The following is a 27,044-nucleotide window of genomic DNA, read 5'->3' as shown; positions in this document are numbered from 1 at the left end:
TAGAAAAATCAGAAATTAGCAAGAATAAACTGTGTTCTACTCAAGCGAATGCAAAGCTTACAATGAGCTTGGGAATTAAGATTACAAAGACGTAAGATTGTCACAAGTGTCTTAATCTTGTGAAATGAAACAAAAAGTAGATAAATATCATAAGATTGTGACAAGTGTTTTAATCTTATGAAATGAGATAAAAAGTAGTAAATATCTTATATGGACCCTAAGTAAACTTAAGTAATAAGATGTGAAAAGGAACTAAGTGGATAACTAGATGAACTTGCTAGATAAAGTGCCCTATTTACACTAACAGTAAGTATGACCCTGAGTGCAAAGAAAAATTCCAGAATTGAAAAAATAGGAAAACTTATAATTCCTTATGCTAGCGTGGATTGTTAAGAAGTGCATATATTCATCAAACCTGTTGCCTTTTTGTTTAAGTCCATAGAAGATCCTCAACATTCATTGCAGTATGATAGGCATCTTATATAGTTCAGATGCTATATTCTCTTCCGTAGTTGTACATCAAGATACACAATGGACACACGAACGTAGTTGTTGCTTATGATATTACACGATTGAATATATTCCATTGTCAAAAGTGCCTTAGGCATAGTCTTTCTTAAGTATATTCCTTTTAGTGCATAATTCTAAGCAGCATGACATGATGATACTATAAAAATCTATCTTTAATATCGTCTACCATTTTCCATTTGTTTCGAGAACTTGTATTGACTTAGGCCTTCCAGTTCATCTAGAGATGCTGACTCGGTCTGACTTTTTTGAAACTGGATATTTATGCATAGTGTTAACAATGCAGTAGAACTAGGAGTGTATGAAAGCTCTTAACTATAAAATGCCCCATTGAAAATAATTCGGCCATATAAGCAGAAGATATTTGCATATTAATATTATCATAATACTTGTTCTAGTTAAATGTAGACATAAGAGTTTCAGTTAAGTTGGCATAATGGTTTGTTGTCTTGTTGGTATAAAAATTTCATTGGAAAGAACACAAAGAAGCATGTAAGGGAATGCAGAAACAAATGAAACACATTAGCTTTTTGCGTGATTTTCCTTTTTTATTTACACAAGAAAGTACAGAGCAGGTAAACAGTTCATGGTTTCTAGTTTCAAGATTTTATTTAGCATACCACCACAATATTTCTAGCCAAATGTGGAATGCATTTTGTGGGCTCATAGGATGTGCATGTGAAATGTTAAATTTATATCTTGTCAGGAAGGTTTAACTGATTAATCACCTTTTGGTAACTGCTTACCACTTCTCTTTACTCTCTTCTTGAAAGAGTTTTCTATTTTGAGTGCAATCTAAGATCATCTATGATTTATAATCTAATATAACTGCATCAAATCATCTTCTCAATCTTCAGCAATTCATTATCAATAGTAATTTTTCCCATTCACACATCTCAACATAGAAAACAAACTTTGTACGAACACTTACTTTGTTAGGATTCACACTAAGATACTTCACAAATTTATATAATGCTTTAAAGTTAAATATAAGTTTCAAAAGTACTATATCACAAAGTGTCTAAGATCCAAGTTTTCCATTTGTTTTGAGCAACGTAAATAAATAAACAAAAGGCTATGAGAATATGAGAAATAAAAACAAGGATTTGAGAGAGAATGCAAATTTAACATGCTAACGATTGTCAATATCTATCCTCCACCTGCATCAAAGTTACCACCTTTTCCCCCAAAATCTATTGCTATTTCAACCATGGCTGACTAGTTTTAGAACCTCATCCCCCTTGAGAAGGCAATGACCATCTTAAATCCCTTCTCCACACCTACTTTATAACAGATCTCCCTCAAATGATTTGATCCAACCCATCAAAGACAACCTCCAGAATTTCCTACAGAACCATGTAAAGATCCGTATCTATTCCTAATTTCCCCATAAAAAAGGAGAATGAGTCTTGTGATTTTATCTTAAAATAAGGTCTCTTTTTCCTTGATGAAATGGAATAAAGGTAGTGGGTTTAAAAGAATAAAGCACTGCTCTGTAGATACTGGGAACTTACCCAAGATCCATATATCTTTGGACATGGGAAGGAAGCTGGGATACCAAAGGGTTACTTCACAGCCATTTTTAGCTCCAAATAGGCAGGCAACAATGCATTCCAGGGAGAATTATGGTTCATGAACAAATTGGGTATGTTTATTAATCGGTCCCCAACATTTATCCTAAATATAGGCCTCCCCAACACAATCTCAGTTGGCATTATACTCCCTCTACTGCAAAGGTAACACTTGAACGAGTCTTTCTTGCAAAGATAGAAGTTGTAATTGGAGATTACATCATAGCGTTTGAGTTCACTAAAAATCCTGGAGTTCACAACTATGCAAGGATCTGCATAAATGTTGATCTTGACAAGCCTTTGCCAGATAGTTAATATTAGACATCAAATGCAAAATCTATCATGAACATAGACATCTTCGTAGAGTATACCTGACACAAAACCAAGCAAACTCAAAAATACAAACTGCAATGTGAAAGGGTAAAAAGGAGTACTTAAGCCCTACCGAACTAATTTACAGATACAAAACAACAGTACACACAAGCAACAAGCCTATCGAACGATCCAATTATCTCTAAGAAATCTGTTTTCTGCTCTTGCATTTGTGGGTATAGAAGAAATGGAGATATACAAGATTCAGAAAGGAAGGAGAACAGAGAGAGTCGATGGACTTATTGAAGGAGAGGCCTCTCAAACTAGAAACTGGAAGGAAGCAGCACCACGAATCCGCCCATCATTCCTTGTAGTTGAAGTCCCAGCTTTCACCCAAAATTACCAAAAATCATGAGACAAAAGGGAATCATAAAGATCTTATCCGGGTGATTAACCAACCATGGAAGCCAGAGATTACAGAGGTTATAATTAACAAAAGAGAGAAACAGCAAGGAAATACAATGGAACTGAAGAATCGAAGATGATATGAGCATCATGAAATCAGTACAAAACATGCTGCAAATATGGATTCCCACAACTCCTACACTTGCTGGTCTTTCTGTTCTAGCCTTCAATTTTCACTATAGGACAACCCTCCAAATGTAGGTAAACATTTGCTAACAAGTTTTTCATTGCATCATAACCATTGAACATAACTCAGAAGTTTATTGGGAAATGAATATAGGATGTTAAAAGAACATTTGGAGCATGCAAGTCAGCATTTAGAATAAATTTTGTTCTTGTAGCAACATTATGCAGTTGCATTTTTGCTTACAAACCATTCTTATTGTCTTTTTGCTTGAAAACATACTTTATTATCTTACTAAAAGTGTGAAATGGAATAGTTGCATGCGTGAAGAGTCGTTTACGGAAAAACCATATAGGAAGAATTGTATCTTAGTTTGCATGCATCCTGGGATAATGATCATGTTATTTTCTGACCAGTCTTATCACTACTGTAAATTACTGCAGTGACTACTAACCTTGCTGATTAACTGATCTTTTCACTGATCCTCTGCTCACTAATTCAGTAGTCCCTGCCTCATGTCAATTCCTGTTACATTGTATCCCGTGAAGAAAATATTTGCTGAAGCTAAAAAAATAGCCCAATTTTAAAATAGCATGACCCAATTTACACAAGCTGAAGAAACATGATCCAATTTACAAAAGCTCAAATGATATAACCCAGTTCATAAGCTCCCAGAAAACAGAAGCCAAATGGAAAAACAATTACTGAGGCTAAAAAAATTTAACCCAACTTGTACAAGTTCAAAAAGAAACATCCAATTTATTACAAAAAGCTCAGAAAAAGTATAAACATATTAGTCAAATAGAATTTCTAACAAAGCTATGTTTTACTCATGTAAATAAAAAATTGCAGGACAAGTTCACTGCTTATCTAACATGAAATTTGTTTCCCCTCTTCAACTAACATTTGCAGGTTCTGATGTGTTGGGTACCTGTTAAAAATGATTCTCCACAAATAAAAACCATTTTGCTTACTTGGGCACAGCAGGTGGTTGCCACTTTTGCCATTGTGTTATTGGTGGCTCTAAGCCACAGACTCAAGCTTTCAGCCACAACCTTCACTGGTGTCTTTCTGCATTTATCAACATTTGCAGGAAAAATATTACGAAACCTTACAAAAGCAAAAACTTTAAAAAAATCCTAAAATGTGATAGCCAAAACTAGTCTCTCTATAACTGCTCCTTCAATATACTCAGAGCAAACAAAAAGTAGATGTAAAAATATTGGGGTTTTAGATCTACCAGATTTTTGAGCTCAAGGACTATTGCAGCTCTTAAATGAAGATATCGGTTGCCAGTCCTCTGCATTGAGGCATGAGAGGCATTTAGGAGAAGGCTGAATGGTAGCATAGTAGCACCCCGACTCCAAGGCCTTCGCAGCATAAAGAATTTAATGTAATAATAATTGTGATGGCAGAGTTCTTCTTTATCTTCCCATTGTCGGACATCCTTGCGTTGAAATAAATTTGATGATAGTTTATGGTGGCAGGTTACAATGGACAGCTGTAAAATCAGATGTTAACTTTATGGATGCAAATGTATTGTGATAATAATAGTAAAATAAACAAAAAATTAATTCCTGCAATGACTGTTTACAAAATTAGCAAATGGGAGAAAGAATTATTAACTTTAAAAACATTGAAATACAAAATACCTTTCAGACTGTAGATACCTAAGACTAACCACCTGTTGATGTGTTTTTATACACTATGCAAAACAGGATAAAATACCAAAGTCACTCTATCCTCACTTGATCAAAATCTCCTCAGATGCTAAATTATGTGATCAACCGAGATGACTCCAAGGTTTCTATTGTCAGGTCTTGACTTGTAGATAGCTCAATGGTTGATGTGATTTTGCTGGAATCACAAGGGGGACTTACATTGTACATGAACTTGCTTGAATACAACTGGAATGTGAAGATTTACTTATCTTGGAAAACAAATAGAAAAAGGAATATGATTTCAAAAGCTACTCTAATCCTTAGAATGTAGGAACTAATTGTTGATTAGGTGTGACCAAACCGAGCTTTGTTTCACCATCAAGGAACAACTTCGCAAAACTGGTGCAATCTCCTAGGGATAAACAAATGATTTTCATATCACCAATGCACATCAACCACACAAACAATGAGCATGAAGTAATAGAAGTTAAGCTTTCACACAAGTTCAATCGACTATGCACTGCAATTTGCAATCAACAAATTACAAGTAGTATGAACATTAGGTGCACCATTCATCAACAAATGATATCAATGAAAATACACCATAGAGAATTCACTATAACTTCAATGAAAACAATGTCCCTTACAACAAAATCTTAGCAACAATCTTTGCCTTCTCCTACTCTACTCTAATTGCTAACTATTGATTGCTTCTGCTACTAACTATTATCTATTCTCTCTCTCTCTATTACTCTACTATTAACCCTTTACAATGAGAGATTTGAGCCTTTTATAGTGCTCTCAATACAATTCAATGGCTCAAATTGATTCACCAATCAATGGCCAAGATTACAAGATAAAACCCTTCTAGCCAATGAGAAAATTACAATAATTTGGACACATGTTCCACATTAAATGTGAACCAATAGAAAATGAGGTTAGGTATCTCGAACTTTGTGCCTCCATGGGTGAGTCAAGTACATTGCACTTGGACATCTTGACTTGGAGTCTTCTGATTCGGTGAGTGATGACTAGGACACCACCTCAACTTGCTTGAGAAATATTTCTTGATATTCAACATCTCCAAGCCTGGTGTAATGAAGATAGTGGGACATATTCCCAAATTGTATGAGTTTCTAGCTTTGATTAAATCTTTTGAAACTATCTGCTTTCTTGATCATGTTTTCTCTTATATCTTGACCCTTGGGCATCCCTCCTCTTTGTGTAATATTTTGCCTTGATGATGCTTGACCTTGTGTTGAATTCCCATCCCGATGATGCGGATGCTTGTGTTGTTCTTGAACATTATGACTTTATCCTAACAATCCTTGGTTTGAAAATGTGAAACACACCTTTGAGGTAAAATGTGAATCCAGGGTATTTGATCCTGACTCAGTGACGCTTAAGCTTTAATCCTCCTTCACATGGTGTTTCTAACTTTGATGGCAGACTATGTGGTGCCCAAGGTTGATCTCTCTTTGTTCACGTTGAACTTTGAATGCCTTGATTTTCATGATGTCTTCAATTGATTTGAACAGCCTGCCTTGATCACCCCTACATTCTGGGTCTCAATATGGTGGGCGTCCCGCATGTACTAGCCTTGAATACCTCGTTGTACTGACTGTAACCTTGGATTTCCAAAAGAAATTCAAGGTAATTACAAGAATCTCCTCATCTTGATGTTGATTTGCCTTTGCTCCAGCTTGACTTGAAGCCTTGAATGTTAAAGCATTGCATTAATACCTCCTTTGATGTTTGTATATCTTGAATCCCTGAGATTGCATCCTTGAATTTGTAGTTTTTTGTTCTTAATGTTGCGGAGTCCACCTCCATGATCCAAGTGCTGGCTTTAAACCTGGAAAACAAACCCATTTTACATCATATTTCATGGACAAAAATAAGACTAAACCCTTTCAATCTGGAAGTATTACTGACAAATCGGGAAATGTAAAGTTCTGGATCTGCTTTTCTAATTGTTACTCATATCTGATTATGGCTTCCAGGTCTAACATTGGGTGTAAGTTTCACTGCTTTAGGTTTGATTGCTGAATCTGAAGATCTGAGTCAAGCATCCTGGTCAGAATTCTAAGCCTCTAGCCCCTTCATGGTCTGAATTCTGCTGTCTAGGTCTGAGCACATATGGAAGGACCTTATGCAGAACGGATCTCAATACATGCACAATTTACATGAGCGCACTTGAGGTATAGTCGTGCACAAAATGATGATCATGGGTGCAATTGGAAGGCAACCATGCACAGTGGGTTTCAAGTATGAGCATGTAGAGCGCACTTCAAGTCTCCCTTTGCACAACATTTAGAATTACATCACTTTTTATTATTCTCCTTTAAATGCACGTGAAGATTAATGCTGTAATGACGGGATTCATGGTGACCTTGCCCAAGTAAAAGGCTAAAACGCAAATTAGGGTCCTGTTTACATAATCCAAAGCACACAGGTGCATTTGAGGTGAAGCCCCACACAAGCTAACATGGAGATGAGCGCATGGGAAGGGATACCTTGCACATTTTCATACAGAAAATGAGGGGGTTGGATTTGCCTTAGATAGATTTCTGATTTTAGGATCTGATTTATATTCTCCAAGGTCTGATTGCTCATGTTTTAATCTAATTCTTGATGGCTTTTGACCTGATCAATATCCAACTTTTGCTCTCTAATTGCAGGTCTGCACACTAGTTGATGATAAAACGAATGCCTGATGCCTGATGATAAAACCATCTCTAGCCTAGGCACAACTTCACCTCTCTTTTGCACAAATAACTCGTAATGAGCAAGCCCGTGCCAAGACCATACCTTGAGAAAAATTTTGCCTTTCACCTCCAAAATTTTGATAAGCCTCATGTTTCCACACTTCATCATTTGAATATTTTTTCATCATGGAAAGCAATTCTTGACCATCGATCAAACCTAGCCTTTGACATCCAAAAACCCTAAGACCTATTCATGTTCGCAAATGAGATTTCGATGACTTGATCACCTTATACAACTTAATCATGCAAGTCTCAATCCCAACAGAGCCAACCTCCTCACAAGCAAAGGCTAATGACTAAGAGATTGACACTAACAAGACAACAACACTAAAACCCTAAGCCTAAGGCGAAAAAGTGGGGGTCCCCATTTGCAATGGGGCAATGTGTGAAAACGTCACAACACCACATTCAATCAATTTACCCCTATTTCATCTAATTTCCTATCATTCATAAAAATTAAAAAATATCCTATTATTTAATTAATATTAACTAATTTCTTCTATTTTTCTTTAGTCCTAACCTAGGGTAAATAATCACCTTCAATTATTTACTTCTATCCTTAGTCCCTTTCCTCCAAACAATTAAATAAATAAATTCTATTTATTTAACTTACCCCTCACATGTCACATCCTCTATCACTTTTCATTATTTCCTAATTTTCACCTGACCCTCCCCCTAATCATTTGCACATTCCCCAATCCTAATTAAATGGAGTTGACCCACTTTAAATCCCCACACAATCTCCTCCCATCACATCAAGCGCATGTGCCCCTTACACAAACCAGAGTTCCCGGACTTCCCTGGACTCGGTGAGTCCCGAGCCGGGTGACCTTGGGCAAATCTCAGGGACCCAGACTCGACCTTGTCCGAGTCCAGAGCAAGACTTGCCGAGACCCGGGACCCATGGACTCGGAAAGACCCGACGAGTCTTGACGCTTGAGCTTGGCCATTATGACACTGCTGCATGTGTTGGGTAACATTGGTGACAGTTTGATGTTGTATTTGATGGACTTGATGCCATAAAATGTTGCCAAATCAATCCTTTGTATGAGTGATACTTCTATAACAGAGCTGTTCCTGTCTTTCATGGCACTGTGAGACTGTTTTGGAGTTTGCAACTTTGCTGAGCGTGCTCATTGCTGCCCTGAGTCTTGGTAAGGAGTTTGATGCTTGTGTGGCGAATGAATTGGGTGTTTCTAGGCTGTCCTGACCCTATATTTAACAGCAGGTTTGCTACAGTCATCATATTTATTCTACAGAGCTGTAACAGTCAACATTGTGGCCATTTGCATGGCTTTCTACCATTAGATATGTTATATGTCCTATCCTCTTGTGTATGGAAAACTCATGAATGATATTCTAGTAAGACTTTTGTATCAGCTATTGAAAGAAGTATGATTTGTTCACATCAGAACTTGTGACAGCAGTTAATCTTTAATTGCACATTTATTTGCACTTTCATGTTGAGTTACCATTGCCAAAATGAAAAGATAAAATTGAAAAAAAAAATTGGGAGATAGTTATTAAACAAACCGTCTTTTGTTTCTCCATCAAGGTCTCCATCCATCTAACATCATGGCACAACAATGAACCACTCAAATCATAAGAGGTTAGTAGAGGTTAGTGGCTACAACCCTTTACTTCTTGTTGTCAATGCAGTGACAACTGACCCCCAATGAGGACCACTTGCAACTTGGAAGTGTATGCTATTGAAGTACCAAAAATTAAATTAAGGAGAAACATTAGCCTATGGTATAACCTCAAGCTCCTTTTAGTCACAAAGTCACAAAGTGAAACATCTCTTTTAGGGATCTCACAAGATGAAATTTGAGGTGGTCGATGCCTCTTGTCATCTTCTATTTCCTTCAGCACAATTTGCATTTATACTTATGTGATCGATGTATACTTGTGTATGTGACCAAATTAGCTTCTATTTGATGATGTTATTGTGTCTTTAAAGTTTATTTAAAAAAGGGTGCATAAAACAAATTTTAAATCCTTAAAAATCTCTCAATTTCTTGGGTTTTTCACTTTAACAAGTCTGCACCAAGTGTTTTTGCCGAGTTCTAAGTCCCAAACCCGAATCACCCTCGTCGAGTCGATTCTAAGTCTGAGTCTCGTTTCTATGACACAAACACATGGTCTTGTCCCCTAAAGTACCCTCTCCATCATGTCAATCTTCCATCTACCTCTCAATTCACCTCATGGTGCCACTTGGCACCATCCCATAAAGTGAGAAGCCCAATCTATTCTCCACCCTTGATCTTAACCATTCAATCTTGACCTTTCGTCCATTTTCATCTCCCAACCCTTAGCCATTTTTATTCTCTCACTCCTTTATCATTTGGGCGTTGTTATGCTACCAAATTTTTGAGTGAGCACACATCCAATCAAATTACATGGGAAAAACTACACAACAAGGAGATCAACATACTTCGTTTTCGATGGATTTTGTTGTGGTTTGGTCTCTTTTCTAGCCTAATCTTGAGTATTGTTTTGTTTTGTATTTCCAATTGTTTTATTGCAATTTGCGTTAGTTTAGGACTAACATTTTACTACACACATTCTAGAGTGCTTGATGGGACACATGTCACAGGTCTAATCTAACAAATTTGGCAGTTTTTAGTGTTTTGCATCCCCATGTTGCAGTTGGGCAGATTTGCACACACAAGTGAACTTGTGAATATAGGAGCGGATCTGCCAATTTTGGGGTGGATTCCCTGGTCAACACCCAACCTAACAAAGGCGGATTTGCAATTTCTGGGGCTGTTTCACTATTACAGGGGCAGATTCGCTAGGTGAAATTTTGAATCTTAAAACTTTTACGACTAAGAGGACTTGCTTTGTGCAGGGGTGGAATAACAGATATTTGGGCGGATAAGCCTAAACCCCTAGCCTTTTCCAGTTAAGTGGCTTTGCTCATACTTGGGCGGATTTGCACCAGTTTACTCTGGGGCGGATTTGACATATACAAAGGTAGATTTGCAATTTTGGGGGGGGGGATTCGCTATTAAACATCAAACATCATGCAAGGACAACTTCACACATAAATAGGTGGATTTAAACATAAATAAGTAAATTCACAACACACAAATTTGCCCATAAATAGGCAGATATGCATACAAATAGGCGGATTTGCTTTGCGTTTGAGCAAATTTGTAAATTGAATATTTGGGCGCATTTGTTTCCAGATAGGTGAATACACTCTGTTTGAAGTAGATTTGCTCAATAAATCAACAACAGCGTCAAGTATAGCCAATCAATTTTAATTTTAAATGAATTTTTTTGCAATTTTTCTTCATCTTTTTGAGATTGTGTTGGGGTAGGTGTCCCAATCCCTATGGGTTAATGTATCACTATCTTTGATCTTTTTTGGCATTTAATCCGTTTGTTGTGCAGCTTGTAGTCTATTGCCAAAGACAAAATTATAAATGAATAACATCATCTTTAGTAGGTTCACAATCAAAGAATTGCTTATTACTAATCTAGGAACACTTCAATTTCTTAAGGGTCAATTAATCTATTTGATGTGTTTGGGGCGTGTGTTGACATATGCTCTACCCTTGCATTTCCTTGTGAGCCTAGGTATCAAAAATCACACAATCATCCAAGTCTTGTTGTGTTAATCCTAGGGACATTAGTATGAGTTTGGGTATCAGAAAGCCTAGCCACACCAAGAAATGACCTCAACCACGTCAACTAACGAGGTATATAAAGGGGGGAGAACGAAAGTTGTAACCCCAATCTAGTCACATCATGTCTTTAGCAAAATCCCGAAGCTTGGGTGATACCAAGATAGGGGTGCAGGGTTGGTCCAAGTGCCTTAATTGAAGTTCATGACCCATGCTTGTGACAATCTAGTGTAAACAAATGTGCCTCACATATCCTCCTAGCATTTAGAGGACACCCTAGATCGCTTGTACTAGCCTGGCTTAAGACCATTCGGTTGTTGCTCAATGTGGTGCAAGGGATGTGTATCGTACACCAAAGTCACTCACAATGTACTCCCTTGAGTAGAGATAGGAATTCTTGGGTAGGGCTTTTCTAGCCAGTCGGGGAGAGGGAAAAAGTGAGCCCTTGTGCCACAACATCCCTATCTATCGACTCTCAAAAGAGAAGTGCCTTGCATTGAACTTGGAGTATTAGTGCTTGCGTTGTGGGCCTATATTGAGTTATCACTCCTACTTGACTAATTCTAGGTTTGTGCAATCTGGCATGTCTTCTTGTGGATACTAGTGCTTACATTCAGTCCGTGTCTATTCTACTGTTTCTTGTACTTGTTTTTATTTCAATATCTTTTGCCAAATTCATTCGAGTCAGTCATCCCCTTAGGCGGATTTTCCCTGTCCTTTGGTGGATTTTCTCTATTTAGAGTGGATTTGCTATCCACTTTGGAGATTTTCCTAACCTTAGTTCATCCTTCAAGGGAGTTGCCCTATGTTTCAGCAGATTTACTTTTACTTGAGCAGATTTGTTGTTCATTGGGGCAGATTTTCCTAGTCCAAGTTAGTTTATCCTTCAACAAAATTGCCCTATGCTTCAACGGATTTGCTTTCGTTTGAACAAATTCATTCTTTGGGACGAATTTGCCTAGTCCTAGTTATAGTTCATTTTTCAGCAAAATCGCCCTATGCTTCAACAAATTTTCTATTCATTGAGGCAGATTTGTCTAGTCTTAGTTGGTTTATCCTTAAGTGGAATTGTTCTGCACTTGGGAAGATCAGCTCCCATTCAAAATCTAGAGAGAAAACCCTTGATACCTCAAGTAGTCGCTTTTTCCCAAGTCCAAAATCCCCATCAGATCTTTTTTTCCCTCCAATTCCTAAGCTAAATGAGTCATATTTGTCACCTCCATTTCCTTTCCAACTTCTTCATAGTCAATCCATATAGCAATTTGATCTTAATCCAAATCCTAGTCTATGCTTAATCCACATCCTAGTCCGAGTTTATTCTACATCTTATTCAAAGCTTTACTACATCATCCATATTTATCCTTCACCACTATATAACTCATCAACCAATCATCATGTCACAACCTTATTATGATGAGTTCCTTAGTCATAAATTTCCTTCAACTCCATCCCATTCTAAGGATGATGAGAGTCTTGTTGATCAAGATGAGTACGAAACTAAAAACCTTGATGACACCATCGCTAGCAAGCTTGCTCCAAGCATCTTCCAAAATCCAATCATTCATCGAAGTTACCCCATCATGCCTCCATACATTCCCACTAGTAATCCATAAACCCTCGTTGCATAGGCAGCCACCATTATAGATCCTTGCCACGCTAATCACAAATGATATGAGACAGTTACCATTGCCACCTAGAAACTAATTTTGGCTCTAGTCATTTTGGCACAAAAAAATTTGTCACTAATAAAATTTCATGACCTCGTTGCTAGTGACTAATGAGAGGTTGCTGAATTTCCTCCAGCCTCCTATCTGACCACGCAAGGCACACTCAGGATCAAAAAGAGGCTAGTGGTATGGACTAAATGGATTCCACACTAATGCATTCAACAAATCTCTTCATTCAATCTAAGATACTTGAAACCAAATTCTAAATCTAAAATTCTAATCTAATTTGGAGGCAATGAGAACCACAAACGCATACAACACTTAAACAAAAATCACCATCAATGGAACAATGATTTGTATTCAAATCTGCAACATATAACCGACAATTCTCAAAAATCTCTCTTACAAATGAGAGGCGATGGGCTTTATCGGAAATCTGGTGGAAATTCACCTCCCATCAAGATTTTGAGTGGGGGAAAATCATGGGTCATCGGAAATGTGGGGGGAAAAGCACCTCCTATCAAGAATTTTGACCTTTTGACAACTAGAACATGGATTTTCATCAGGAATTTGATGATTTTACCACTCAAAATCAACTAGACACTTCAAATTTTCAATAAAACGCATCAGAACTTAGGTAAATTCATCAAAATTTGAGCAAGACACAAGGAAATTCATCGGGATAAGATGCAAATCTAACTTGAATAACCTCCTAGGAGCGAGAAAACAACCTCTAAGGGACCTTTTAACACTTGGGCACAAAAAATATCACCTAGTTAGGGATTCAAAACTCGTTCACACTCAATAGGTCTACACTTAGACAAAATTTAGGATCACCTAAACATTTAACATTTTATACACTTGATCCTATACAAAATCTCAAAACCCTAATATCAATTAGGCATGATCACATTTCAAAACTCAAGACTTGGACATTGGAATCTCAAAACCACCGGTTACCACCAAAACCCTAAACTAATAGGACGTGGAAAGTAGGAAAGAGGGGGTCCTTGTTTGCAATGGGGTGATGTGTGAAAAGGTCACAACAAAACCATAGCAGCAAAAATTGTTTGGGGAAAAATTCGGCAAACCAAAAGTATGATATTTTTTGAAAAAATCGGATTAAAAAAAAAACATAAAAAATTGTGGAAAAGGAGAAACCATTTTTTAATAAACTTAAGGGCTTTTCCATAGCATAGAGATATAGAGAGCAAATAAAATAGAGTTTAACCCATGAATTGTAGAAAATAACCTTTTATTGTTTATATTCATATTGCTGATTACATAGGCAAATATTCAATTAACTTTTAAGAGGGCAGTCACCAAATAGTTGTCTACGTCTGAGATCAAATATTAGCTAAGTCTATGAAGTAACTGAGATCAAAACATAACAGACAACAATCCAGCTGCTGTTAGGAATTTAGTGTAAAAGTGGAAGCCATTTTGAAGTGATCCAAGAATTTTATTGTGATTGAGGCAACAAGTTTTGTAGGGTTAATAACTTAATTCAATATTTTAGAAAGCTTATCAAATCATGTTCCACAATTGCAATGCTTTATATCATAGCAGCAAAAATTATTTGGGGAAAAACTTGGCAAACCAAAAGCATAAGATTTTTTGAAAAAATGGGTAAAAATTTGGATTTTAAAAAATTGTAGAAAAAAAGACACAAACTGCTTGTTTTTAAACTAAAGGGCATTTCCATAGCATACAGATATAGAGAGTAAATAAAACAGAGTTTAACCCATGAATTGTAGAAAATAGATTTTTGTTGTTTATAATCAAATTGCGGATTAGATAGGCGAATGTTCAGTTAACTTTTTAAAAGGGCAGTCACCAAATACACCAAATAGTTATTTAAGTCTGAGATCAAAGATTAGCTAAGTCTATGAAGTAGCTGAGATCAAAATTTATCAGACAGTGATCCAGCTATTGTTAGAAATTTAGTAAAAGTAGAAGCCATTTTGAAGTGATCCAAGACTTTCATTGTGATTGAGGCAAGGAGTTTTCTAGGGGTATTTCAATATTTGAGAAAGCTTATCAAATCATATTCCATAGTTGCAATGCTTTATATTCCCTGATGGCAATTGGTGAGTCTTTTATGTGGGATAGAATTCAACAAAAGGCATTCGTTTAGCTTAAGTAAAAGATTAGCAAGCCACTAGTTTTGGCAATATGTAGCTTGCAACTACTATTTTAGGTAGAGACATTTTTTAATGAATATGTGTTGGAGGCTATTTTATTACAAGTATGAAAGTTTGTTTGATGTCATTCAAATTTATTTCGTGGAGCACTTTGGATATATTGCTTACATAATGAATTGTATGTCTTTGTTTGAGCAAAAATTAACTATATCAATTATAAATTAAAAATCACATGTCTATATCCATATATATTATATATGTCTTTGAACGTTTAGTGTCGTGGTAGAACCACTCCATTGGTGAGGCGGCCATCAAGGTTCAAACCCCTGCTGGGCCATTGAGCTCACGAGCCTTCTACCTTCACTGGGCTGTTGAGCTTGTGGGTTTTAACAAGTTAAGTGTGGGGAATGATGTCCCCTCGGAAATGGCCTCGTGGGAAGAGATCCTCTATAAGTGGTCTCTCTGGGATCAAACCAAGCTAAAAACCTGAGTTTCCTCCATCAAAAAAATATATATTATATTATATTATAAATTTTACATTATTTTTAATTTATAGTTTATTATTTAACTATTAATATATATTCATAGTCTTTAATAGTTTAAATTTAAAAACTACTTTAGTATTAATTATAAACTATAGGGGTTCACTCCTTCCCTGTTAAAATGCCATCTATAATAGTGCATAATTGATAATAGTATTAGTTTTAAAGCTAGTGTACAATATTAATTATATACTTGTTCGCATCAGAATCCATGGGGTGGGGTGTGCAGAGAGCTTGAGTCGTATCAAAGCCACGATTAAGAGCAGATTTGCCAGCCACTTCAATACTATCTCATATGCCTCGCACGATTTAGGATGATTGAGGCCCTTTCAAATTCAGTTGATGATTGCCATTGCTCTTCCCACTCCTTTATTTAGGGATTTTCAGAGGTCAGAAGGAAAACTAAGGGACAGAATAACAAAGTTTTTCAACCTTGATTCCACCTTGACTTTGATTCAGTCTTTAGATAAACCCTATTTATGAGCAATTCAATAATTTCATGAGTTTTTCTAGGGTTTTGTGAGTATTTACGAAGACTCTTTTCACCTTTTTTTGCCATTTTGGGGGGTTTATAACATGATTTTAATGTGATTTAAATGCAAAAAATCATTGAAATTTGGGTCAACGATTTTTTCATGAATTAGGATTTTTTCAAGGAATAAATCGGTTGGCTCTAAGATTCAGGATTAATTGGGTATAATCACGATTTTTTGTAGACTATTGCTTCTATGGTTAAAACAACTCAATAAAATTAAGAAAGTCATTTAGGGAGTTATCTATCAAATAGGATATGAGAATCCTATAAAGAGGTAATGCATTAGATTGAAAGAAAATAAGCAACACGTATTTTGTGATAATGATTTGCAGCTTCTTTTGTTTTTGCTCAAATTTATTTACACAAAAAATCCTCCATTCGGCCCTAACAATCTACCCAAACCTAAAATGTGTAAGTATCTCATTCCAGATACCATCCAACAACTCATAAAAAAGAAGCCATCACTAACTTTACATCCCAAAGTTGTGTTGTCATATCCTCCCACTCCATGTAAGGTCATTAGTGATGAGGCTCTCCCACCTTCCACACCTGTCATTCCTCTTCCAACTCCTAACACCATTGAAACCCTCCCATCCATTAACACCATCCAACCCCAATCCCCATCTTCTCATCCTAGCATTATCCAACTCCAATCCAATGAACCTCATAAGTCCACCCTCCTTCCATCCAATTGAAGAATTTTGTAATGCCCCGCCAGGAACCCTGAAGGAAAACCCACAACAAGGGTGAAACAAAAAAAAAATTAAAAGTATGAACATTATAAGTGCATTTACACAACATGCATGATAACACAAGCGAAAGACTTACACCAGAATTCCTTAAGGGTTACCAACGAAGAATTAACTCCACAAGATAATTTCCGCAAATACAATTAATCCATCATTAACTCAATGATCACAAGATGCCATAAGCAAATACAGATACATCATTGAAAGATTGAAAGGATACAATACAATTCCACTTCAATAAGCATGAACACAAATCATAAAGGAAACTGATAAAAACATCCCAACATAAGATTACATTGGTCTTCCAATACATGGCTTCTCAATATACATATAAAGATACATCTCAACCAAATACAAGGTTACATAGGATCAATATTACAATGACCACATAGGTCTCCAAATAACAATAATCTCCAAACATGAGATGAAGCATGAGCCACAAACCACAGGAACACCTGCGAAGCCAATCCTCGCATGAAGGTACAAATCCGAACATCCGATGGGAAGTGGCACTACCACCCGACCATGTAATTCCCAAAATGGAATCACCCCACCGTGCTAGGAGATAGCTGAGGACCCTCAAACAAGCATAAGCATGACATGGTCGACAAAACAATACGACTCCATGACAGCACAATATGACTCCACAAAATCCAGGTGACTCAACATCACAAATACACAAGTGAACCAAATGAGAGTGTCATGCATAGCTTAAGACGGACACCATGGTACAGCCTCCATAGGTCCCGGCTCACTGTCCTAGTAACCTCTCCTGAGCCTCCGGTTCCAACTAAGTCTCATGCGAACCCTACCAGCCTTTCGTGAAGACAAGGTGGTCGGTTTGCCATTCCAGGCCTTTTCACAACATGATGAGCCTCAATACAAGCACTCACCCAGGCGCGAGGTACAATTATCTTGCTAATGTTATGAAACTACCCACTTAATCAATTCATTAGTTTACCAATTATTATCTGACTTTCGCTAGGTCGTAATGCCTACCACTTTGGGCGCAACCCCCAAGCGAAAGCCACTCTCTCAAAGGACACTAAACAAGCATGGTCACTCCCCGAGGACCCTATGGCAAAGTAGACAGCCATAACCACCACTATCAAAAACAAGTGGTCAAACAAGGACATACTGACTCTTGGTTAACCATAAGGCAAAGACACTACATGGTTAAGACAACAAAGCCAACATATATCACTTGGTCAAAGGTACCAAATACGCCACCACAGGACGACTGAACCACAGACCAAAAATAACACAATGAACACTTGCAAGGACAGCTAATTCACAAATCCGCACTTAGACAATCTTTGAGAAAAATCAGCATCATAAGCACTTGCAACATCATTGATTGAAAATTAAATAAAACATTCTTTTCCAGCAGTCACATCTTATCAATTTCCAAATCAATATTCCATCAGGAATGAAATCACTCAACCGATTAAACATGAATTCCTAACAGGCATTTAATTCATTTCCAAAATATATCCAAATTAACCAATTTGAGTTCCTATTTCATGCCTTGATTTCCACTAATAAATTTATTAACCACATAATAAAAATCACATGAAAATTCACCATTTCATTTAACACCAAAACCACTGGCACAAGAGATCACGGCTGAACCCAACCTGCAACAGATTCCTAAAGTGTCCTTGTCAGTAATACATTCTTCCCAGTCGGAATCAAAGTAGTCTTCCAAGGAAATGACACTATTGATTGGATAATTTAGCCCGTAGCCAACTGTTTCTCGCAAATATCTAAGGATATCCTTGGTTGCAACAAGATGAACATGCTTAGGTTTGTTCATGAGTTAGCTGCAAATAAACTCAATTTCTATAAGAATAGACATAGGTTTGCAATCCATCATATCAATGGCATATTTTTCTTGACCAAGGATAAGATCTTTGCCATACTTCTAGTCCTAGACAATAATGCATTAAGCCTAGATCCTTCATTCCAAATTTAGTGGCTAATTCTTTCTTACATCTAATGATGAGACTATCTCCAACAGTTAGAAATAAATCATCCACATATATAAAAAAAAACAGAATTAGCATTTCACTATTGAATACTTTTAAAGTAAAGGTTAGAATCAGCATCATTCTTGCAAAATCCTAAACTAATCGAATACTTATCAATTCTTTTTGTACCAAGCTCGAAGAGCCTGCTTGAGGTCGTATAGAGTTTTCTTCAATCTGCACACATGAGATTCTCTATCTTGAATCTCATATTCTTCTGATTATTCAATTAAGAAAAGTAGTCTTTATATCCAACTTCTAGCCTTTAGCTACAACATTAGCTATAATGATTCTAATATTAGTATATCTAGCAACAAAAGCAAGTGTTTCCTTATAACCAAGAGCTATACATCTAGCTTCATATTTCTCAATACTTCTATTAACACAATTACTGAGGATTGTAGGGAACATGGAACTCCCTCTTGATTCTTAATATAAGATTGTAATAAGAATCAACTAATGAAAGCAACCAACTAAGTTTCCATAAAAATGAGACATGTCAATCTTTTCTTTACTTCACTTTTACGAAATGGACCCATAGCACAATCCTTATGATCATGGCATACCTTCAAGTGAAGGACTGAACTGAGAGTTTGTGCAAGCTCTAATTACCAAGCTCCCTCTGACGCTTGAAGGCATGATAGTTCAAGACTATCTTGAATAGAAGCATCAATGTTAGGATCAAACATGATTCAATATCCCAATAGAATGAATTAACAAGAAAATTCATGAAAATGTAAGATAACTTATCTCTTTATTGACTGGACTTCCACCATTGACAACATATGCAAAGATTGTTCAAAACAATTAGTATAACACAAGGATTTTGTACATTGCTAGTCCAAAGAATATGATCAACTTCCCTCACTACACAACATTCTTTAATGTAAAAATTGTTTTCCATAACAGAGAGATAGCCGTGCCTGATCTGATCAGAAAATTAAGGCAAGTGGATGACTTCAGAAAAACTTTGACAATCCAAAATATCACAAAATCCATAAGCAAGGTATATAAGCCAAATTGTCTTTCCAGCCAGTGCGTAAAATCAAATATGAGTATCAACCACTCAAAAGATACACAATGTAGTTGAACACAAACATGTGATCAAAAGAACTAAGTTAGATACCTCATTGATCTTAGGTTTCATCATCAAGAGAATACTTAGTTCAAAATGTAATAGGCAGTATTGAAGAGATAGATATCACAATGAATATTATGTAACAAGACAGTGAAAGTCATGACAGATAATACATTAGAGCTAAAAGCAGTCCTCTACACAAGAGCAACAAAGCAAGGCTACAATGAAAGTATAACAAAGATCATGAGAGCTTTAGGAAGAGCTAATGAGAACCAAGAGTTGCACAGTCACAACCCTACATGACAACCTTATCCAAACATAAAACACTTATAGAACAGAAAATACAGTCCATACGATGTTAAAAGATTTGATGCAAATCAAGAGACACCATAAGAGTATATAATTCCAGAGCAACAAGACTATTGAACATTTTAGATAGAATACGGTGCATCAAAACTATGCAGCAAGTATCATAAAGGATCAAATCATAATATGAAGATAGTAAAGCCATCATTAGGCATAGCTAGTGAATAGGATGACTAAGGCATCTTACCTTTACATGCCTATCACACCAATGATTAAAGGACACTACTCATTATATGTTTTCAACTAATGTTCCATATTTCTAAATCTCCTATAAATTTCATTCATCTTTCAATCTTCCTATTTATGCTTGCTGGTATATCCGTCAGGATACTCCTAGTTTTATATCTGCAACAGATGCTGATAATATTAAGTGTCAAGGATGATATATTCAGATCAATGCATCAATTTGGATCATTGCATATTCATAGCAAATCACATTAAGAAGGATGAGAGATAAACATACTCAAAATAGAGAGTAAGACAATCTGAACTAAGGATTAGAACAAATTCTTAAAGCGAGAACAAAGCTCGAACTAGGATGATAGTTACAAACCTTAGGATGACTATTATACCGCCATTAATGGAATAAAAGAAATACTTAAGATCTGAAGCTAGAAGGAAACAAGTGCACAAACCAACATATGAAGGCACTCTCTGATAAAATAGTTAACAAGCAAGAGAACCCTGTGCACTAATTAAGATCCCAAACTAGGGTTGTAGAAAAGAACTAATACCAATAACAAGAAGGCAGGCAGATACAAGTCTCCAAACCTTTCTTAGCAGAGGTTAGCAAACGAGGGTAGAGGAGTAAGAACAACTGTATACAAAGATTGAACCCTTCATATTCTTGTTATGGCCCCATCGATGCCCTCCATTTGACAAGCAGGTATATTGTCCAGATTCGTTGTTGATTCATGCTAGCCCTAGTCCTGCAAAAGAAGTAATACAAGATCTACCTTCAAGCTGTTATGCTTCATAGAAGGAACCTACTCTAATACCATGTTAGTTTTGGTGATCAGATTTAAGTAAACTCAGAAATTTACTTAAATGTAAACACACAAGAGACACAAAACACAATATATCCTGGGAAAACCTCCCTCTTGGAAGAAAAACCCAACATCAAAGATCAAGATCAGAACCTTTTTATTATGAGCAGATTACAATAGATCAGATTACCTATCTGATAGCTAGGGCAGAACTTTTCCCAATCAAACCTCTGATGTGCAGGCCCTAATTCGCCTGATCATGTGCAGAACTTCGGCATCATATAGGAAGATAATTACTGCTCAATCTCACCCAGCAAAGCTCTCAACAAGTTCGCACAGGTCTGCCCTCAATAATGTCCAGGTTCGGATCTGAATGATGACAGTTTACAGCTCGAATAGCATGCAAGTTCACACAACCTCCATAATCAGATTTGCACTATTTAGGAAGACAAATGTCTGCACATGTTGCACAGCAATAGAATCAGATTCGGATCTGATGGAGTGACCAGTAAGTGCAAGATGAGTTCACTGTTCAGATTGAACACAATTTCGCTCAGCCATGAAATGCAGATTCACTTCAATCAGATTGATTAATTCGCTAGGTATAATGCAGATCATAATATTCACTTGACCATGCTTGATCATATGTGCTTAATGTGTATATGACTGAATGATTGTCCTTGTATATATATGTAACCTTGACACCTAATTCACCTTAGGTCGGCTCAAGAAGAACAAATAATAATAATATAATGTCCTAACCTTGGCGCCCAATATAGGGTCAGCCCCAAGTTACATTGAAACAGCTTCCACACGTTACATTTAGGGCCAGGTTTAATACAAGTTACATTTGATTTTGCCCTTGATGTGTTTTATGTGCTTCGGTGGGACCAATCCTTAATGGTTACAAGTTACATAATGCGTTTGGGTTCGGCCCAATACAAGTAATACTTATATTTGATCCGAACTAGCTATTATTTCAACAGATGGATCAAATGGCGATAAAATTCACATAAAACTAGAATTTACAGCACAATCCAACATGCAACTGCCCGTGGTATAATGATCAGTTATAAATTTTTCAGACAAATTACAAATGTGGCATTTGTATGAATTTTAGTGCATAGTTAATTTTGAAAAAACAACCAATATTTTAGACGAGACAAAAAGCTGTTACAAAAAAAGTTACCATTAATTAAATAAGAAAGATAAACTGACCTTCAATTGAGTCAGCATTAACATACCTTCCAACACAAATGGTATCAGAGCTAAAGTGAATTTCATTTCAAATCACCTTTCGGAGCTTGATCTGACAGTAACACCAGGAGGGGATTCAGCACTTCAGCTTAAAGGATATTATACAAAAATTCCAACAATTAAAGTTAATTTTGCCATCTCTCATAAAGCGCCAAATTTTCATTCCAATAATTTAAGAGTACTGTTTTGTGAAAAAATTGTTGCCATGTGACAAACTATACGTAGAACTAACTCACCTGTAGTCAAGAAGTTATCTCGCTTTGACTTTACCATTCAATTTGTCTTTTGTAGGCATTCTTTTGAGAAAAACTTTTGCATTGCATGCTCCCTTTTGCATTGACTTCCATTGCATTGACAAGTAACTTGGTTTTGGGTTCAGGCAAGAAACCTTTTGCTCTCATCTCGTTATAATACCTGTATGCCTCATTGAATTTTCCCTTTTCATGGAGGCTATGGACCATCACAGTATAAGATCGCTGATCTGGGCCCATGCCACTTTTCTCCATATCATCCCACAGTACAAGGACCTTGTCAATTTCATTCCAACCAAGTAACATTTTCAACAGCAAATTATAAGTGTCACTGGTGAGCATACAGCCAGTTTTTACCATTCTCTGAAAAACCTTCAAAGCCTTCTCAGGTGTTGTAGCAGCACGAAAGAAATAATGATAGGTTCTGACATTTGGAGTGCAACCTCTTCTTTGCATTTCATCCAAGAGCTCATAGGCCTTATCAACGCTCCCAGCATCACAGATATGTTTTATCAACGTATTATATGTCACTGCATCTGGAAGACAACCATGTTCATTCATTTCAACAAACACATCCAGAGCCGCAGGAATTCCCTTTTTCAAGCAAAGAGCATCTAATATGGCATTGCAAAGTGGGACATCTGGAATGCATCCCTTGTCCCACATTTGCCCAAACAATGTCAGAGCTGTATTCAGTTTGCTCTTTTTTGCCAAAGCACTTATATAAGTAGAGTATGTTATCAAATTCGGCTTACATCCCTTCTTGCTCATCTCATCCCAGAACCTCTTTGCCTCCCTCAAATTTGGGAAACCACACCATCCATTGAGAATTATGTTCCTGCTCTTCATAACAGGTTTAAATTCCTTCTGCTTCAGATTAAACAAAGCCTCTGCTTCTTGGACATGTCTAGCTTTGCAAAGAGCATCCAGAAGAACTTGAAACGCTGGTGCATTGAGTTTCAGGCCAAATTCCGTCCGCCTGTAGAATGTTTCAATTGCTCTTTCTACCATGTGGGCACTTGCGTATCTTCTTATCACTATACTGAAGGTTTCATCTGTGACCAAAGAGGGATTATGTTTGTGCATCTCAAACACCAGCTTCCACATGGTCACAAAACACTTATGCTTGCCTAGAATATCCAGCATTGCATTATAAGCTTCGGTACCATGTCTATACCCTGGCTGTTTGTTGGCCCAAGAAAAGAAAAACATAGCAGAGTTCCAATCGTTTTTCAGGAAAGAAAATACCTGCAGCACCATGTCCTCTGAAACAACTAACCCCTGCCCATTAAGGAGCTGTTCAAGGTTAGTGTTAGGATTATCCAAGATATTCTTGAAAAGTCTCAAAATCCTGGAAGAATCATTTACCGCCGAACTGGGATTGGCGTGTGGTTTATGACTACAATAAGAGCTAGTCTCGATAACTCTCTTAGGCACAGAGACACTATTTGTTGTTGGTTGATCAGAGTTTAAACTGTTGACAAGTTTATTGTTGCCTAGTCCTGGACACATCAATTCGTCTTCATCCATCTTTCCAAACCCTGATTTAGGATTAGGCAGTAAAGTTCTCTTAGGCTTAACGGCAGCATTATTGGCAGATGGGGTCCAATCAGGATTTAGGTTACCACCAACTTCACTATTCTCTGAGCCAGCTACGCCTGAACTTATCAAATTATCTTCATCCATCTTCCCTAGCCCTAATTCTGCAATATTTGCAGTTGAATTAGAGTTAGGGTTTGGTTTAGAATTATGCTTAAGAGGGTTCATCTTGATATTTCTCATACCCATGGTGACATCATATATAGATGTGCTAGTGCCAGGGTAGGGATTAGGGTCTTTGTGGTTAATCATAAAAGTTCTATGAAGCACGGAGGCCTCGTTTTCTACTGAGCGATCAGAACGTAAACCGTCATCAATCTTTTTGCCATTTAAACCCGAATTCATCGTTTGATAGCCATCTACCTCCTCCTTGTTTTTGTTTCTTCCCTCTCCAAATCCTAATTCTGTAATCTCAAGATTGCTCGCAGAAGTAAAATGCTTTGCAAGTGCCATATTTGTGCAGCGAAAAATATTTGAATAAACAACCAATGCAAAGGCTATTCTGGGCTGAATCTGATATTTTCGCTCTCTGTACGCAGGATTTCTCAACAGAGATGGCGACATTTGTCTTGAAGCTGAAAAAACGTTCATTATTTTGATAATTAAAATGAGTTTGAGACAGCAACAAAATAAACTTTGCAAACTGATAAGGAAAAAGGAAATACTTCAGTTCATATTAAATAAGGCAAACAAAAAGTAGGTTTTACATGTTTTGACTGCAGACGAATGGAGGACGGAGGAAGAATAAAAGCCTAGCTGTATAGGGCTTAAAAAAATAGAAACCCTGGCTATTTTTCTTCTGCTGTTCATTTTCCGTATGCAAATCTTTCACTCTGCGCCAGTTTTCTTTCTTTTAACAAACGACTTTATTTATTACTGCTTGGAATTCAGTTAACCCATACAGAACCTATTGCAATTCGATTTCATTTGAATTGCATGCCGTCACAAAAAGCCCACCAGGTTTCAAGATACGCGTCGGCTGCTGTTGGATACTTAATTATTTGAACTTGAAAGTTATACAAAATGTTTTTATCATGTATGAAGATGATAAATTTAGAATATACTGAATTTATTTAAACTTGTAAGTTATGTTTGTTGTTGGTTGTTGAGATACAATTGTCACAATTAGAAAAAGATACATAATTTTGTTATTTATTTCAAGGATATGTAGGTTTGTTCATTTGTTGTCTTATCCTTTAAAATCTTTTTTTCTTTTTCGAAACAAGGTGTCGAACAAATGCTTAATTGTACTAAAAAATAAGTCTATTGTTGGGCATGTTGGCATTTGCATGAAGATTGCATTAATGATATGTTAAGTTGTCATTGATGTCAATTAACCGGTAATAATATTGTTGATATTGTTGTAATATTGTTTTGTAACTGGTAGGATGAGCTAGTGAAGGAAACTATAACCAGTAGGAAGAATTTGGAAGTTGTATCGGTAACCGATAAACCCTACATGTTGTTTTTGATAAATCCTAACCGATTAAGTTTGGTGAATTGGTTATATTGGTTAATGATCTGATGATGAGTGGTAATGATTATGACACGTATGATTATTGTATGAAGACAATTTCAAGTGATTTTGGTGCATTGATGTAACGGTTTTTGTCTAGGGAATGAGCAAGTTTATTACATATAATGCAAAGCACGTGATGAGTTACTAAGTTCGATGAAGCGATGATCAAGGAGCGATCAAGGTTTTCTTGATTGATGTGTAGAGAATGCTATGTAATCCAACAATCATTCTTGAACCGACTTGTTTGTAATCTCTATGAGAATTAGGTTTTTGTTGTGTTATCAACCTAACTGATTTGTTTATAAGGTTGATGAAGTTGTTTAGTTTAAGAGTTGGCAAAGATCAGTTGAGTGTGTGGTTGTCGAACTGGATGATATATCTGTAGTTTGAGTAAAGGTAGATAGGAGCATGAAAAGGATCTGAACAAGCAAGTATAGTGTTATCCAAACAGATCAACAAACTCTTGTTGTTTTCTAACAATTACAGCAGAATTGAAATCCCCTAATCGAGTAAGCTCTAACAAGTTTGGTGCTATTCAAATCCTCTAACAAAGTGATCCATTAGCTTGGATTTTCAAATCCTCTACCGAGGTTACTCCTTACAGGGTATTACTTCTAACAAGGCATTGTAGTCGATCCCTTAACCAAGTGATTCCTAACAAGATCAGTTCTTAACAGGACTTTTGTAAAGCTTTAACAGGCTAGGCTCCTAACAGGGCGAACTTCAGAAGAGTTCAAATAGTTATCTTGTGAGTCTCATCTCACCGTGATTTTTCCCATTTGGGTTTCTACGTCAAAAATATTTGTATCAAGTGGTGAAAGTTTTTGTGGTTATGTTCTTATGGTTGATTTACTTAACTACTTAACTACTTTGATAAGTCATGATAACCAAAAGCATTGAGTAATGAAGTTTGTTGACATATGAAAAAGAATTTGGATGTTTATGAGTTTGAAGTTGTTTGCTGTTAATTTTTTGTAACAGTCAACCAATTTATCTTATGAGTTTTTATCTTGACAGTGGTATTACATTGATAGTTCTAAGTTTACTTTGAGAGATTGATTTTGAGATTGGTGAAGTTTGTATCAGTTTTTCTATCTACTGATTCACCACCCCCCTCTCAGTAGTTGACTGGATACTTATTCTTTCATCATACCATCAAGGCAAACTTTATGTTCTATATTCAAGAATATGATCATAAAAAATGGTAGTGATCTTGGTATCCCTAAGAATGTTTTAGTATGAGTATAATAGAAAATAGTGATC

General features: G+C 36.5%; 1 protein-coding gene across 7 annotated transcripts; it reads right to left on the bottom strand.

The window, feature by feature from the left end:
* Positions 1 to 2,573: 2,573 nt before the first annotated feature.
* On the bottom strand, positions 2,574 to 25,276 carry LOC131068605 (putative pentatricopeptide repeat-containing protein At3g15200). Of its 7 annotated transcripts, none has more exons than XM_059218022.1 (7): positions 24,970 to 25,276; positions 22,649 to 24,837; positions 22,400 to 22,500; positions 21,346 to 21,683; positions 20,941 to 21,098; positions 4,241 to 4,501; positions 3,744 to 4,071 (listed from the first exon to the last, which is right to left on the bottom strand). In XM_059218022.1, exons 1-2 carry the CDS (start codon positions 25,070 to 25,072, stop codon positions 22,679 to 22,681), a joined length of 2,262 nt encoding a protein of 753 aa, XP_059074005.1. In that variant the 5' UTR covers positions 25,073 to 25,276; the 3' UTR covers positions 3,744 to 4,071; positions 4,241 to 4,501; positions 20,941 to 21,098; positions 21,346 to 21,683; positions 22,400 to 22,500; positions 22,649 to 22,678. The 7 variants fall into 7 exon arrangements, with proteins under 7 accessions (XP_059074008.1, XP_059074005.1, XP_059074003.1 ...); XM_059218020.1 differs by having other exon boundaries at positions 22,400 to 22,464; XM_059218023.1 differs by having other exon boundaries at positions 21,346 to 21,611; positions 22,400 to 22,464.
* Positions 25,277 to 27,044: the final 1,768 nt, after the last annotated feature.

Source organism: Cryptomeria japonica, chromosome 3, assembly GCF_030272615.1.
Source record: "Cryptomeria japonica chromosome 3, Sugi_1.0, whole genome shotgun sequence".
Lineage (NCBI taxonomy): Eukaryota > Viridiplantae > Streptophyta > Pinopsida > Cupressales > Cupressaceae > Cryptomeria > Cryptomeria japonica.
The sequence above is the reverse complement of the archived record's forward strand: the minus strand, read 5'-3'. Positions and strand labels throughout refer to the sequence as shown.

Bases quoted from the DNA above. Each gene is read 5' to 3' on its own strand.
- LOC131068605 (XM_059218025.1), bottom strand. From the start codon at position 25,072: ATGAACAGCAGAAGAAAAATAGCCAGGGTTTCTATTTTTTTAAGCCCT. The intron at 24,838-24,969 runs GTAAAACCTACT...ACGTTTTTTCAG, and splicing joins TTCGTCTGCAGTCAAAACAT to CTTCAAGACAAATGTCGCCA.